The sequence below is a fragment of the Alligator mississippiensis genome, chromosome 1 (genome assembly GCF_030867095.1).
Source record: "Alligator mississippiensis isolate rAllMis1 chromosome 1, rAllMis1, whole genome shotgun sequence".
Taxonomy (NCBI): Eukaryota; Metazoa; Chordata; order Crocodylia; family Alligatoridae; genus Alligator; species Alligator mississippiensis.
This window is the reverse complement of record NC_081824.1, coordinates 1,467,997-1,484,018: the sequence shown is the minus strand read 5'-3', so window position 1 is coordinate 1,484,018 and position 16,022 is coordinate 1,467,997. Positions and strand designations below refer to the sequence as shown.

Here is a 16,022-nt window from a genome sequence, read left to right as displayed (position 1 = left end):
GAAGAACAGCTGCTTTCAGCTCTCCACACAAATTACATTGGCCCTGGGGTATGTGGCAGTCTGCGATGCAGGTCTGCCCGCACCAGCATGTTGACACGCCTTGACTGGCTTAGTGACTGCAAGGCCATCGGTGTATGCTGACTTGCTGCCTGCTGAATGCAGCCTGCTCTAAGGTTATCATGCCTGGCCCTCTCACTAATCTGGGAGGTTTATTTCTAGCCCCCAGAATTTCCTGTTTTTTCCCCCTTTTGTGGGGAACTGTTTCAAGAAATCTCTAGCCAGGTCTTTCCCTAGCTGACAAGCAGGTCTCAGCTATTCAGAAACACGTGGGCCTCTGTCCGAACCTGAGATAAAAAGTTTAATATGGCATGTGCTGTAGGGGGAGGAGGCCAAAGCTGATAGAATGACATGACTATCTTTGACAAGAGAACAGCTGAATGTACAAAGCTTTCCTTGGTCTTGGCGCTCAGATCCAGCTATTCAGTTCCTGGCCAGCAGGCCCTACCACCCCCAAATGAAAGGATTTGGCTAATGGAGTCTAATTGGATGAGCATGGAGGGGCAGCCCTCTGGTCACATGCTCCCACAAGCACTCTCCTGTACTCCCCTCCATCTTCCCCAGGCCCTAGCAATACAGCAGGCAGTGTATGCAAGGTTGTTTGTGAGCCCTCTCCCCAGCAAGGTTTGGGAAGTGTCTTGCACGAAAGGCAAATGTACTTCACTGGTCTGTGGACCCTGCAGAGGTAAACAGTGCTGCCTGGCAGCTAACAATGTTTTGGGCAGTGGGGAACTAAGCGGTTTGCTGAAGCTTCTTGACCTTCTTGCAAAGCTTCAGTGGGTCTTTCTGCCTCATTGCAGCATGATTGAAGCCTGCAAAACCTCTCAGGAAGTGAGCCAGCTGTCTCAGGAAGGACAGAAGATGCTAGCCAATCTGGAGAAGTCACCCAAACCCATAGTTGCTGCCATCAGTGGTTCCTGCCTGGGAGGAGGACTAGAGGTAATGTGTAATGTTTCAGCCTGCCTAGCAGCAGTGGGAGAGGGTGATACCCTGGCATCACATTGCTGATACCTGGGTGATTTTGGAGAATGTGGCTGGATTTCTCAAAAGATTCACCAGGCCTGACACTCCATGTGTGCCTTTGAGTACCTGCTAATGGTGGGGGGGGTTACAGCACATTAAATGTCTGCTACATCCTTCCTTCTGCTTACACAAACATTGGATGGTTTCTCACAAGCAGGGACAGGGCTGGGCTGGCCGGTATTTAGAAAGCACAGGGAAGAGGAGAGGCTGAAGGTACTGGGTTTATTTAGTCTGCAAAAGAGAAGACTGAAAGGGCATATGATAGTAGCCTTCAGCTACCTGAAGGGTGGTTCCAAAGAAGATGGAGCTGGGCTGTTCTCAGTGGTGGCAGATGACAGAACAAGGAGCAACAGGCTCAAGTTGCAGCAAGGAAGATTTAAGTTGGATATTAGGAAAAAATTTCTCACTAGGAGGGTAATGAAGCACTGGGACAAGTTACCTACAGAGGTTGTGGAATCTCCCTCCTTGGAGGTTTTTAAGGCCCAGTTTGACAGAGCCCTGGCTGGAATGATCTAGCTGGGGCTGGTCCTGCTTTCAGCACGGGGTTAAACTAGATCAGTGTTTTTCAACCCATAGGTTGCAACCCAAAAATGGGTTGCAAGAGTATATGAAAGGGTTGTGAACAAACATTAAAAATAGATTCTCCTTTAAAGGAGGAAAACATGGGAAGCCATGGCTTTTCCCTTGCAGGCTGTCAGTTCCAGCCTTCAAGGGGCTGCATGGGGGCCCCCCGTGCCCCACATACATGTGTCCTCTGCCCCACACACTGCGGGGCTGGGGCCTGGGGGCAGGGAGCACTGGTTTGGGACTGGCCATCAGTGTTTACAAATGGCTCCTGGTACAAAAGAAGCTGAGAACCACTGGACTGAATGACCTCCTGAGGTCCCTTCCAACCGTAACTGTCTATTGAGAGGTCAGTAATCTGCTCAATGGCCTTGTGTGTTGGGATTGAGCTGATGCCCTTGTGCTGTGCCAAAGAGCGCACTGCTCTGGGACTGTCTTTCAGGGACACAGGTCCTGACCACTTGCATTTCTTTAAGATCCTTGTTAGTGTGTGCAGGAGGCTGATACCAGTTTCATAGTTTCTTAGTTGTTAGGGTCAGAAGGGACCTGAGCAGATCATCAAGTCCAACCCCCTGCCATGGCAGGAAAAACTTCTGGGGTCAAATGACCCCGGCTAGGCGTTCGTCTGACCTCCTCTTAAAGACCCCCGGAATAGGAGCCAGCACCACTTCTCTTGGAAGTTGGTTCCAGATCCTAGCCACCCTGAATGTGAAGTAGCACCTCCTGTTGTCTACTCTGAATCCATCCTCTGCCAGCTTGTGACCGTTATTTCTAGTCACTCCTGGCAGTGCTCGGGGGAACAGGGACTCCCCCAATGCCTGCTGGTCCCCTCTGACTAGTTTGTAACAGGCCACTAGATCCCCACTCAGCCTTCTCTTGTGGAGGCTGAACAGGTTCAGGTTCCATAGCCTCTCCTCGTAGGGCCTGCCCTGCTGGCCCCTGATCATGCGAGTGGCCCTCCTCTGGACCCTCTCAATGCTGGCCGCATCCCTCCTGAAGTGCGGCGCCCAGAACTGGACGCAGTACTCCAGCTGCGGCCTGACCAGTGTCGCATAGAGGGGGAGGATCACCTCCTTGGCCCTACTTGAGATGCATCTGTGGATGCAGGACAAGGTGCGGTTGGCCTTCCTGACTGCGTCCCCACACTGTCGGCCCATGTTCATTTTGCCATCAATAATGACTCCAAGATCCTTTTCTGCCTCTGCACTGACGAGAAGGGAGTTCCCCAGCCTGTAGGTATGCTGCTGGTTCTTCCTCCCCAGCTGCAGCACCTTGCACTTGTCAGTGTTGAACCCATCCTGTTCTCATCCGCCCACCCCTGTAACCTGTCTAGGTCCAATTGCAGCTTATTCCTCCCTTCTAGCGTGCCTACATCCCCTCACATCTTAGTGTCGTCTGTGAATTTGAACAGGGTGCTTTCTACCCCCTCTTCCAAGTCGCTGATGAAGATGTTGAACAGCGCAGGTCCGAGGACCGAGCCCTGGGGGACCCCACTGCCCACATCCCTCCAGGTCGAAAATGACCCATCCACCACCGCTCTCTGGGCGCAGCCCTCCAGACAGCGACCCATCTGACTGTGTAGGTGTCGGCACCACAGTCCCCTAGTTTTTAAATGAGAATGGGGTGAGAGACAGTGTTGAAGTGACCTGACCAAATTTCTGACTGAGTAGCTATCCCCTCGCATCATTTCTGTTGAGTGCAATATTCACTTCATGACACTGAACAGCGTGTCTAACACTATCACAGAGGGCATTTATACACATACCTTTCTGTCCCACAATGCACCAGAGATCCGGCGGGTCGGAGCAGACTTGATTAATTGAGTCTGCTTTGCACGCAAGCTGACACACGCTGCACTGCTTTACATGCAGTTGTATAAGTGGTGAAAGGTTTGTGAGTACGCAGAAAATGGCAGCGGTGCACTTTTGAACTAAAACACCTCCAGTGTGTTTTAGTTCAAAAGCTCGCCATTGCCGTTTTCTCAGCACGGATGTTACAACTGCATGTGCCCAGTGCTGCAGCGCAAACGTGTACGGATGCCCAGAACAACTGCATCCCCTGACACTGGCTGGGCAGAAGAGTTTTAAACTCCAAAGCCCTCGTTGTGTTCCTTAGTGAAAGTGCTACTGCTCTCAGGGGCTCTCCTACCTGAGGGCTGACTCATGGGCCAGGCTCTGAGCTTTCCAATTGTGATAAACATTCAAGTATGATGTGGGCATAGGGCTAAATCCACTGTCATGTACTGCACGGAGCAAATGAGACTGCACTGATGGCAGTCACTGAAAATAGCCAGGAGGAACAAGGTCAGCTGGCCAGATGACCATAGAAGAACCATTTCAAACCCAGAGCGGGCAAGCAATGAGTCTGGAGGGAGTCAGGCAACCGTTCAGCTTGAGAGTGTAGTATAGTTGAGAATAACAGCCATAAGTTGACTGAGAGTAGATTCAGGCTAGAACTCAGGAGGCGCTACTTCACTGTCAGGGCGGCTAGGAGCTGGAACCAACTTCCAAGGGAAGTGCTTGCTCCTACCCTGGGGGTCTTCAAAAGGAGGCTGGATAATCACCTAGCTGGGTCGTTTGACCCCAGCACTCTTTCCAGCCCATGGCAGGGGGTCGGATTTGATGATCTGCTCAGGTCCCTTCTGACCCAACCAACTATGAAACTATGGAGCTAGGGCAGGTTGAGCTCTTAGCATTTCCTTCACCAGATGCCAGTGAACAGCCTACTTGTATTTGTTACATCTCTGTCTCTTGCTTCCAGGTTGCCATCGCCTGTCAATACAGAATAGCAACAAAGGACAGGAAAACAGTCTTGGGCACACCTGAAGTATTACTGGGGCTCCTCCCTGCGGCGGGGGGCACTCAGAGGTTGCCAGCGATGGTAAGTGAAGACCACAGCAGTCCCTTCCCTCCACATGACTGTCTCTAGTGCTGACACCCTCTGTCTGCCTTCTAGGTGGGGCTTCCTGCTGCCTTTGACATGATGCTGACTGGGAGAAACATCCGTGCTGACAGAGCCAAGAAGATGGGGCTGGTTGATCAGCTGGTGGACCCACTAGGTCAGATGCAAAGACACAAGAATTGTCTTCAAGTTACTCCCCACTAATTCTCCTTTGAGGATAGGGAATGATCTGTGCAGTGCAATTTAGCTGGGGAGTGAAAGCCTGGAAATTGTTTTACTTTGACCATTTATAGCCAAGTGAATTGCAAAGGGTAGAATACAGGGTGGACCAGGGACTCCTTTAGTGTGAGTAGTTGAAGTCAGATAAGCCCCTGCATCCTTGTCTGGTTGAAAGGAGATCATGATTGCTAAAGGCAGGAGCTCCCCTGAGGCCTGGATTTATCCTGTATAGATACTGCTCTTACTGTTACTGACTTGAGGCTTCGGGGCAGAGATACACTAACCCTAGCACTGCCAGGCATTCAGTCTCGCAAACTGGCTGCAGTCAAACATGCCGGTGAGCCTAGTAGCTTCCATTGGTAGGGACCTACTTAAGTTGTGGTGAGAGAAAGTGTTTTTTGCAGCCTGCTTGTGGCTGCTGATTGGCAGAGGGGCCTTGGAGGCCCTGTCCTTCACCGCTGATTGGCTAAGAGGCAAAAACCGCATAATTGCATAGCACGTTCCTTGGAAATATCATATAAATTGCCATAATATTATAAATCTAAGTATTACATTTTAAATCTAAATCTTTGTATTCCAGGAAACATTTTGGGGAGTTAATTCATGGGAGATTGCAGCCAGCACTATTTTTTGTGAAGATCCCCATTTTTCACAGTTTCCACAAAAAATGCGAAACAGCAATTTAAGTAGGTCCCTGCCCACTGGTCATGCTCTTCATTGCATCCAGATAAAGTTCTCTCAGTGCAGGAACTGGGGCGAGAGACCCTCAGCATCTTCACAGGATTAGACCTTTGTGTTTTTGGGAGTGGGATCAATTCTAAGAAGACAGATTCTATTTAAAGAAGGGCAGTTTGGAGGGCGGGGGGGGGGTTCTTTCTGTACAAGTTTCTCCTAAATATCACCCAAGTCTGTCCTCTTGCCAGATGGACTTGGGAAATTGAATTGCCCCTGATTAGCTGCTGCTTCCTTTTTGTTTAGAAATTTTCCATAATTGTTCTTTGAAGCGTTCCAGCTAGAGCTGCACCTGCTTAGGCACCGGGATTGTAGTCTGTTCAGGAAAAGGGATACTGGCACAGTTTTCCACTCATAGGAAGCCAAGACCATTGCTAGAGCTGCTCAGATCATTTGGTTTGTAAGGAAACTCCATATATTTATATAGTTCGTGAGCTGTGATTTCAAGCAGCTCTTCGCTGCCTTTACAATAGGCCGAGATAATCTGGGCGGTATGGCAAAGAGATACTTGCTCACTCTTCAAATGTAGTGTCATTCTGAAAAGTGACCGGAGAGAAACTCAACAGAGCAAGAAACTGCCATGAAGTCAGATCATTGGGCCCACCATGGGTCGCTCAGCAGCAGCAGATCAGCTTATAAATGAGAAGGAAGTTGAGACTGGCTCCTTCTTCTTAACATTAAGATGCAAATGGAGCAGACAGTAGCTTAATCACTGAAGTTTGAGTGGGACTGGAAACAGCATTGTTAATTAAGGTTTAAACAGCTTACATGAGCCCCTTGCCCATGAACAGGCAAGTGGGAATGAGCACAATACTTCTCTTTTGATCTGTCCTGGCAGGAGACAGTGAAGTGATAGGGTCATGGGAAAGTTGGTCGGGCAGTCACATCTAGCCCAACCCCCTGCTCAAGGCAGGATCATCCTTGACTAAACCGTTGCAGGCAAGCGTGTGTCCAGCCTGCTCTTGAAAGTCCAGTATTTGAGATTCCACTGGACAGCCGGCCCCAGTGCTTGATCACCCCCCTAGTCAGAAAGATCCTCTTAGCCTCCAAGCTAAATTCCTTCTGCTGCAGCTTGAAGCCATTACTTCTAGTCCTATCCCCTATGGCCACAGAGAAAATACTAAGTTATAATTGTGTCACTCTTGTTCTGCCAGTGACAGGGGACTCCCAAGGAGACAAACTCTATTCCCAGAACTCTGCTGACAGGGTATTTAACTCCATAGTCAGTGGAACATGCCTCACTTGGCTTTTGGCTCCCCGCGAGACTGAAGGGTGAGGGAATAAGAGACTCACTAGAGCAAGGGACAGCTCTTGGGAAGGAAGTGTTCATGTCAGTCACTGGATGGGTAGGACCAGAACTGCTGCAACACCTGGGCTGGGGCCATGCTCCATGCCCCAGGCTGCATCATGGATGGAGCCTGCTGGCCCAGAACGAGGGTAAAGGGTCAGGGGGGAGCAGGCAGGGAACAGAGGCTCCACGGGTGGGGCAGTGGAAGATGCGGGAGAAAAGGCTGCAGCAAGGAGATGGTGGGATGCAGAGCCAACAAGGAGGGAGCAGTCAGCAGCTGCAGCCCTGACCCCTTACCTGGGGTCAGGGCTGCAGCTGAAGCCGCAACAGTCTCCTGCCCTTCTTTCCCACACACAATTCCAAAATGAGGGCTTTTTCCTCTGTGTCAAATAGGAGGGGGACAGGGCCTCATCTTGGAATCAAATAAATGCAGCAGTTTTTTAAATGGGATATTGCTGCATTTTGAGAGGTACCTCAAGTCTTGAGAATCATCAGTCTTCTAGGAGAATGTGCCTGTCAGACCCCGCTACCAAAAGCCACACTGAGATTTGAGTTCTGAGTAACAGGTAATATGCCCATTGTTGATGCTGGTGTGTCTGTGTTGGTGCCCTAGTGCTGGAGTTAAATTTCTGTTTAAAGCCTCTGTAAAGCAACTTACTCAGCCCTTCTGCCCTTGACTTCTCCTTCCAGTAACCGGTAACCCTGCAGGCTGGAACAGAGCAGTCGGGAGCAGCAATGGATGTGTCCGTTGGGTCTGTCTCCCAGCAGGGAGAGAGCTGTTCCTTCCCATTAGAAATCTGCCTACCATGTGTTACTCTGCTGTATCTCCACCCTAAGACCCCATCCTCTCTGCCCACAGGGCCCGGTGTAAAAAGCCCAGAAGAACGAACAATCGAGTACCTGGAGGAGGTTGCCATTGACTTTGCCAGAGGACTGGCCAATAAGACTGTCTCTCTTAAAAAACAAAAAGGGCTGGTTCAGAGTAAGTATCTAAGCCCTGAGCTCATCTTCAGTGGATTGTAGCGAGTTGATTCAGCTTCGCCTTCCAGAGACATGGTCTCATGTGCACGCTATATTCACATTGAGCAAAGAGGAAATATCGGTCCCATCCTGCTATGGTCCTGTTTAGAAAAACACTTGGGGTGAGAGTTACAAGCAACTTGCATACCTCAAAGGGGACTTTGACCAAACTCAGGTAGTGGAGTCCAGGATACCGGCTCTTGGGCATCTTGACTATAACCCATCACATCTAGACCCACGAAGTGCCTACCCTTTTGCTAGAAAAGCTACGTGGGGTCCTGCAGTTCGGGTACTGCACATACATGGTGGCAGCACAAATCCACAGTGCCATGTGGTTAGGAGTCAGAGGTTGGGAGTGACAAATATGCCCAAACCATTAGCGGAGCCTGATCTGCTCTGCGTGCTTAGACCATGTTTAAAAACACCTGATGTCATTGAGTCTTGGACTCGGGGCTACCTCCATTCAAACGACAGTTTGGGGGCAGGGAGAGGGGTTGCCTCTTACATAGCAGCCTACTGGTTAAAGCATATGCCCAGAAAATGGGAAACCTGCTGGGTAGGTATGCTGCTTTAGAGCAGTGGGGCCCAGTGTTTTTGCCCTGCAGACCAGATGAGTGGTGCCAGGTTGGTCCATGGGTCAGATGCAGTCTGTGGGCTAAATCTAGCATGCGAGGCAGGCCCACCTGGGTCCTGATCTCAGCACATGAGGCTTGGAAATATGGCAGCAGGGGAGTGGTGCCACTACTCCCCCCACTGGCAGATTTCTGGGCTCAAAGACAGCCCAGTGGGCTGGACTTGAGCACCCCATGTTAGAATCATTGTATACAGTGCCTGGCAGAGACTGGGAACTCGGGAGTAGATGCTTCATCCCTTGGGCTTGCTCCCTGCTGCAATAGCCCAGCTTTAAACATGGAGGGGGCTCAATCCAGCCTTGCCCACCCCTGGCAGTCCGGGGGGGTTGACATTGGACTCCCTGAAACTTAGAAGGGAGTTTGAATCAAGGTCACTTGCATCTTGGGCAGGTGCATGCTCTAACCACTAGCTACTTTGTATTAGGCTACGTGAGCCCCCATCACCACCGACTGGGTCTTAAAGACCAGAACAAGCCAGTTGTTCACTGCACAAAGGGGTGCCTGGTGTGGTGAAGCCCAAGTGGTGGCTTGGGGCCATGAAATGCCAGTTCTGCATGTGCCCAAGTCTGGGGAAGAGATAATTCAGACATTCCAGCCTGAGCCCGTTTTGGCTCCAGGGTCAAAGTAGCACTTAGATACCTAATAGGTAAAATGGGATTTGGGTCACTCTGGCAGCCCCCAGTCTGGGCATCAGCTGTCATGAATCCTACTCCAGGCTGAGCTCTCACTGTTTAAATGGTAGGCCCACAGGTTTAGGAATTCCATCTCGGGCATCGGGTGCATAATTAAGCGTGGGAACAAGCAGCTTTGCCCTGCCACTGTCGCTTTGGATCTGGGCCTTGGTTACCTACTTCTAACACAATCCTCTGGCAGAGTGGAGGAAAGCATTATATCCTGTGAGGCATGAAATCCTGCCCCATTGAAGCGACTTGGAGCTCTGCCATTGGTTTCAATAGAAAGCAGGCTTTGGCTTTAAATGGGATTTATCACAGTGGAGTGGATTGTAAGAAAGTTCCGCTCTAAGTGCCCTGTGTGCCAATCGCTCCTGTGCCAGCTACAGCTAATTGTGTTTCAGATGAGCAGCTCCCCCTCCATTGGGAACGTCAGTGAGAGCTGTAGCATTCATGCCGTTCAGCTAGCTAGGCAGCCCTATGAAGGCTGGGCTTCTGAAGGGTGTTGCCTTGTGCCGTCTTGCAGAAGTGACAGACTTCGCCGTCTCGATTCCATTTGTGAGACAACAGATCTACAAGATGGTGGAGAAGAGAGTGCAGAAGCAAACCAAAGGTCTCTACCCAGCACCCCTGAAAATCATCGAGGTAACCACCACATTGAGGCTCAGCACTTCTGGTACCCGAGACTGGGCCTACAACAACATAGCTTCTGCCAAGGGCAGATGGGTCTCCCCTTGCACCGAAAACAGCGGATGCTTCAAGAATTAAAATGGCCACACCTCTAAACACTTAACCTCCAGGCTGTGGACTGCAGATTTGCTGGGGTTAAAGTAGCTTCCAAAAGGAAACAAATTCCAAATCAAGCATAAGATACAATAATAGCTGCTACAAGAACCAGCCTGGAGAGCAGGAGGCTAAATACAAGATTTCTAAATTGCCTTTAGTTTAACTTGATTAGAAGGGGTTTTTTTCTTAATGCCACACCAGCAGGACAGTACTATCCAATGGCTAGCTCTCCAGAAAGCCAAGGCGAGTTAGATTCCCAAGCAACTCAGACTCTTTGGAAAAATTCCCTACAAGTAAATCTTTTAAAACTTTTCAAATAGAAATGGTCCAAGAGGTTGCTAACTTCTGAATTATTCTTGGATGCAAACCTTTCAGCTCCACCTGCTGGTCAGTTGGCAGCAAACACCTGAAACCCCAAATTAAATTCCACCCTCCAGAAACAATTCCATTATCTGGAGCTGCTTCTCTGATTAAGCTGGCAGAGTTAGAATCGTAGAGCAGTGGGGCTGGAAGGGACCTCCAGAGGTCATCTAGTTGACCCCACTGCCTGAAGCAGGGTCATCCCTATCCAAACAATTCTGTACAAATCCTTGTCTGACCTGTTACTAAAACTACAGTCAGTCATTTGCACAACTACAGGATATAACACCCCAACCTGCCACAGGCAGAGTAGGAGGTCACTGGAGGCCAGCGTTCTGCTGCTGCAGGGGTTGTTAAAATGCATTTGAGAGATCCAAGACAGGACCATGTCCCATGCTACAAAGGAAGGCAAAATCCCTGCAGTCTAGTCTACACCAGTCTGCCCATGGGGTAAAATTCCTTCCTAATCTCAAATATAGTGGCTGAGCTGACCTTGAGCAGATGTGCACAGCCCTGTAGTCTGGAAACTCTGGGCTTCAGTCACAGCAGGAGCTATGGTTGAGGTCTGCTTTGTAATTCTTCTGGCCTTTTAGAGTGAAATCTTCCTTGGAAAACATGGAACAGAAGCCAGCCCAAGGCTTTAAAGGATATCACACAGAATAGGTTTGGGGGAGTTGGGAGAGGGAGGCTGACATCCTGTTGACTCTTCATATATTGTTTTGTTATAACAGGAATAATGTATGGAATTAAACAGCCTTTATGTGTCTCTTTGGCTAGGTTGTAAAGACTGGCCTTGACCAGGGGAAGGAGGCTGGCTACCTCATTGAATCTCAGGTAAAAACACGACAATTTTAGTTTGTCTTAACTATGCACATGCATCAGGCTTGGAGGTCTGGGCCACTTGCAAGGGAAGGTGGTCTTCCAAGGGATGTCCTAAGAGGGTGCCGGTGATGTGGGCTGCCTTTCAGAGTAGACTGGACATGCATCTTCCTTTCCCCTCATGCGTTATATACTTTAAAGCACTAAAATAATAAACTTTCGGTATTCTCGTTTTGGTCAAAGAGCCTGCTGTTCTGGGCAGTAGGAACTGTGATAGACTAGTAAAGTAGTCAAGTGCTGCTTGCCACGAACACTGCTGGGGTGAGGAGTTGCTGTAGTTTCCTGTCCCACATGAGGCTGGTCTCCTGCCCAGCTGGAGCCAGTGCAGGTGACTCCGGGAAGTTGCAGCAAATCCTCTGCTGGATATTGAGGGAATAACTTTAGTGGTTGCATCATGCCTAAGGCAGAAGGGCTCACTCCCTCTATATGAGGGGCTTTTATCCACAATATTAAGTATCTTTAGAGTCACAGAAAATGAGAGTTAGAAGGGACCTCAGGAGGTCACAGCTAGTCCAACCCCCTGCTCAAAGCAGGACCAGTTTCAACCACATCACCCCAGCCAAGGTAATCCCAATTATTCACTAATCTGGTTTTGTGTGGTGTGGTAAATTGGCGTCTCGTGGTAGCAAGTGTTGCAGGTGGCTTATTCATCATGCAGAGTTTGCTCTTTTAAAACGCTTCTTCCATTTCATTACCTGTTTTCCTTCTGTGAGATGGACAATAGATGTGCCCACGTACTTATTCCACGCCCGTCATGATTTCACATTTCTCCACCGTATCTGCTTTCCATCTGCTCATTGAAGTATGTCCAGTCAGCCTACTTTTTAGATATGTATATGGCTTGAACTGAACAGCGCTCTAATACTGTGTCATTAGTTCCTGTTCTTTGCCTCATACACCCTAACACTTTTTCTTTTGTTTTCTGGTTGTTGCTTTGCACTGGGCAGGTGCTGAGTAGTCCACAACGATGCTTAGGTCTCTGTCCTGACTAGCTGCAGGTAACTTTGGATCCAGTAATGTAAATGTGGAATGCAAATGCCCTTCAACACCAGTCTCCTCGTACTGTGTCAAGGCTGAATTCATTCACATCAGGTCCATTCACCAGGCCTTTTAGGACTTTTGTTGTTCCAACCTTTTGAATCACTTAAGAATGTTCTCATCTGTACTCGTCTGCATCACAGTGTAGACTATGTTTAGGTCTCTGTTTGATGTCAATCCATGTACCAACCCTTAGGTTAGCAGCAGGGTGCCCCTTTCAGTGTTAAAAATTGGCCACTCGCTTTCACTCTAGTTTTGGACTAGAATAGGACTTTACTCTCACCCTCTGGCTGCCTGTTTGTTTTATTTTATTTCTTTTAAGAGTTCTTCTCGTGTGGGATGCTGTGACATGCATTTGAAAGTCCAGATTGTTTAGTTCTCTAATTCAGTGGTTTTTAAGCTCTTTTGGCCACCTACCCTTTTAGCTGCAAAAAATGGCTGCTCTTATCAACTACGCCCACCATATCTGCATACTCATTCCTTAACATGTCAGCAGTGACAATGTGTTGCAGTGCCATTGCTTGCCACATGCTGACCATCATCAGACCGTAAATGCTGGAGGCTGCAAGTGAGAGAGGAACAGTGGAAAAAACCCTGGTCATACCCTGTTCACTCCCTTTCAGCCTCCACTCTCTGCAGCCACATGACAGGAAACTGGGCAAGATGGACCTAGCGTCTGACCTAGTATATGGCAGTTCTTATGTTCTTCTTATTAAAATGTAGGCACACATCCTTTGGCAAAGCACCATGTACCCCAGTTTGAATGGCTAATCTGTGGCCTGTTTAAAGAAATGTACTAGATGTGTGGGGCACAGAATCCCTGCTGGTTTGTTCCTACCACATTCTTGATATCTGCGCATCTTTTCTATTTGCAATTCTTACATCAGTCGGCATACTTGGTACCTCAAATAAGGTTCAGTCCCATTGACCCCCTCAGTGCCTTTAACGCCTTAAAATAGCTTGGGCAGATGTCTCCACTACCTTCTCTGCAGAGCAAGGGATGGCATCACTTGGCTTCTTGGTACCACTCTACCCAATTTACCTCTAGTGTTGGAAGTACAGGTTCTTATGGGCACCCTGTTTCCAGTATGCATAAAGCCTTGTTTGCTCTTCGCACTGCACCTTCCCCATTGCTTTAGCCTGTGCAGCACATTTGGTTTCCTTAGAGTTGGATTTGCATTTATCAGTTTGGCTCAAACCTCGTGAGCTTTGATCCTTTACCCATACTGGTGTTTCTTATCTTCCCGATTCCCCCTGTTATGTGACTCATCTTGAGAGTCTATCCTCACCAAAACCTATGAGCAGTCCCAACAGTCTTCCCCAATCTGCCAAAAGCCACAGAGAGCAAAAGCTGTCAAATGAGGAGGATTTGGCCTGTAGAAGCATAGAAATTTTTTGTCTGACTAAGAGTCTTGTTCTTATTTATAGATTCATAGAAGTAGGGTCGGAAGGGACCTCATAGATCATCAAGTCCGACTTCCTGTCCTGGGCAGGAGAGAAAACTGGGCTCAAATGACCCCCTCTTAATGTGGTGGTTCCCAGCTGGGGCCCAGACTCTCCACCCAGAGCTTCCCGGACAAAGTTGTATATTGTAACCGTTCCACCTCAGTGGCTAAATACTCCTGCTGCCAGGTAAAGCAGCAGTGGCTCTTTCTCTTGCTCTTTTTCTTCCCATATTGACTTCTAATGCAGCTGGCCACAGGAGTTGCTCAGCAGCCTGGGGTCTGCTCCCCAAACCTGCTGGGGCGTGTACCAAGGGATGTCCCAGGCCAAAGCAAGATGTAGGAAGGGAGGGAGAGGTACAACATGAGCAGGAGGCAAGCTAGAGATGGGGCTGGGTGAAAAGTGAGATGAAAGTACTTTGCAACTGAGCTGAAGCATGGCCCCAGAAGGTGCTTTCATTCCTAACCAAGGAGCTTGCTGGTCAAAGGATGAGGGACACTGTGCAGAGGGTAGAAAGCACAAGTGAAGCTGGGGTCACACACTAGTTATAGGAAGCACCACCTCCCTTTCTGAGGCAGTAACCTTTGACTTGTTCCTTGGCAGTCCAAGTGGGGAGGCATGGTTGCATGCCGGTCATGTCCACGGGCCACAGAACATCTCTCCTGTGCCAGGTGGTGACCGTCCTTCACTGTTCTGCCTCTGGAGGTTGGGCTGCTCTGTGGCAGTCAGAGGGGTGGCAGTACTCTGGCCTCTTGCACTCACCCAGAATGCTTGCATCTGCCATGTCCTATTGTACGTGCCAGAAATGTTGGCCCTGTTTTTAGCCAATGCAAATGCCCAGCCTTTTGACGTTCTCTCCTGCTTCATTCAGAAATTTGGCGAGCTGGCAATGACCAACGAATCCAAGGCACTGCTAGGACTCTACCACGGGCAGGTGCTGTGCAAGAAGAACAAGTTTGGGACACCAAAGCAGGAGGTCAAGTAAGTGAAACTGTAGGCTGAATGATGGAGCAGCTGAGAGAACCTTTGCTGGGGGCCCGTTCCGATGCCTCAAGGGTGTTTCTTAGGTGAAACGCACGCCAATGCCAGTCTCCAGAAAGTGCCTCCATCCCCTTAAAAGGCTGACTCCCCAACACCACACAGTCTCCCCACTTGATGGCAGAAGTTTCTGATGATGCTTGGCCGGGTAACATGTCCAGGGCAAATGTGTTTGAGATGGTGGTCTGCCCTGAGGTTAATCAAACGCTCCTGCTTGGGTTGTACTGACTACCAATGGCTTCCTCCCCTGCAATGGCAGGGTATGCTGTGCTTTGGTGGACCCACAGCTGTCAGGCTGGCACTTGAGCCTGCAGTGAGATCAACTATCCAGCCTGTCTGGAGGATGAAAGTGGCCAACTCGGTCCAGAACTCAGAACCTTGATGGCCTGCACGGCCCAGCTGCATGTGGTGCGAGTCCCAGTGGGGTGTTGCTTTCCCCCCCGTGTGAAGGCTGAATTACTGGGGAGAAATGCTGGGCAGTAGCCTCACCTTAGTCTGCCCACCTGCACTGTCCATGCAGGTTGTGCTGGCAGAGTGTTGGGTCAGAGGGGTAGGTCTTGCACAGGAGGCGGTCCCCAGCACCTGACTTCATTGGATAGAAAGCAAGGGGTGGCAGCTGGGGGTGATCAGAGCCCAGATGCCAAACCAGGAGTTGAGTTAGGGGACTAGCAGGATCCCTTCCAGGGAAGGACAGTGCATTGTATTAGCTGTTTCAAAGCAAGCTGTGGTTGCTATGCGTCCCACTTGCTAATAGGATTGGTAAGAACGTTACAAAACTTGGTAGAAATCCTCTCGGGATTAAACTTGATTTGCATGTTAATCTGATGAGGCTTTATACCATGCTCACTCAGCATGCCAGCCAAAATCTGAACAGGCTTTTGGAAACACCTGGTAAATCCTCTCTGCGACTGTGAAGAGACAGACTTCCCTGCACTCCAGAATACCTGGAATGAATTGCAGGTTGGGTATTTGAAAAGGCCAGCTCTGTTGTAAAATGACAGCGATATGCAGATAATGCCCAAGATATTTGGCCTGTGGTTGAAGGTATATGAAGAGGACTGCTAGCCTCTGAGCTGGGGGGGTTTGTCCAATAAGGACTTGTCTATATTTAAAGCTCTTGAATAAAATAGGATGTGAACTGAGTGAGCTGCAGTGTCTTCTGAGTAACTCCGAACACACATGGCAACAGGAGAGCCTCTGCCTGCTCAAGTGAATCAGGTGTTAGAAAGCTGAAGACATACTGCAGAGGCTCTAAATCCGCAGAGTCCAGGGAGAGGCGTGTAAAACCGATGGCAAGCCCCAGAACGAGAATCGCATTCTGTTCACTTAAACACACTTTGAGAGATCCTTAAGCTCAACAGCTGCAGGGTG

General features: G+C 49.3%; 1 protein-coding gene across 1 annotated transcript in view; it reads left to right on the top strand.

Annotated features, from left to right (window-relative positions):
• HADHA (hydroxyacyl-CoA dehydrogenase trifunctional multienzyme complex subunit alpha) overlaps nucleotides 1-16,022 on the top strand; it is a 38,152-nt gene that overhangs the window by 10,855 nt on the left and 11,275 nt on the right. Inside the window, exons 5-11 of the mRNA XM_006258658.4 lie at nucleotides 858-996; nucleotides 4,405-4,524; nucleotides 4,600-4,702; nucleotides 7,644-7,766; nucleotides 9,634-9,752; nucleotides 11,031-11,087; nucleotides 14,485-14,594. Coding sequence (XP_006258720.2) covers nucleotides 858-996; nucleotides 4,405-4,524; nucleotides 4,600-4,702; nucleotides 7,644-7,766; nucleotides 9,634-9,752; nucleotides 11,031-11,087; nucleotides 14,485-14,594 — 771 coding nt within the window. The remainder of the gene's footprint in view (nucleotides 1-857; nucleotides 997-4,404; nucleotides 4,525-4,599; nucleotides 4,703-7,643; nucleotides 7,767-9,633; nucleotides 9,753-11,030; nucleotides 11,088-14,484; nucleotides 14,595-16,022) is intronic.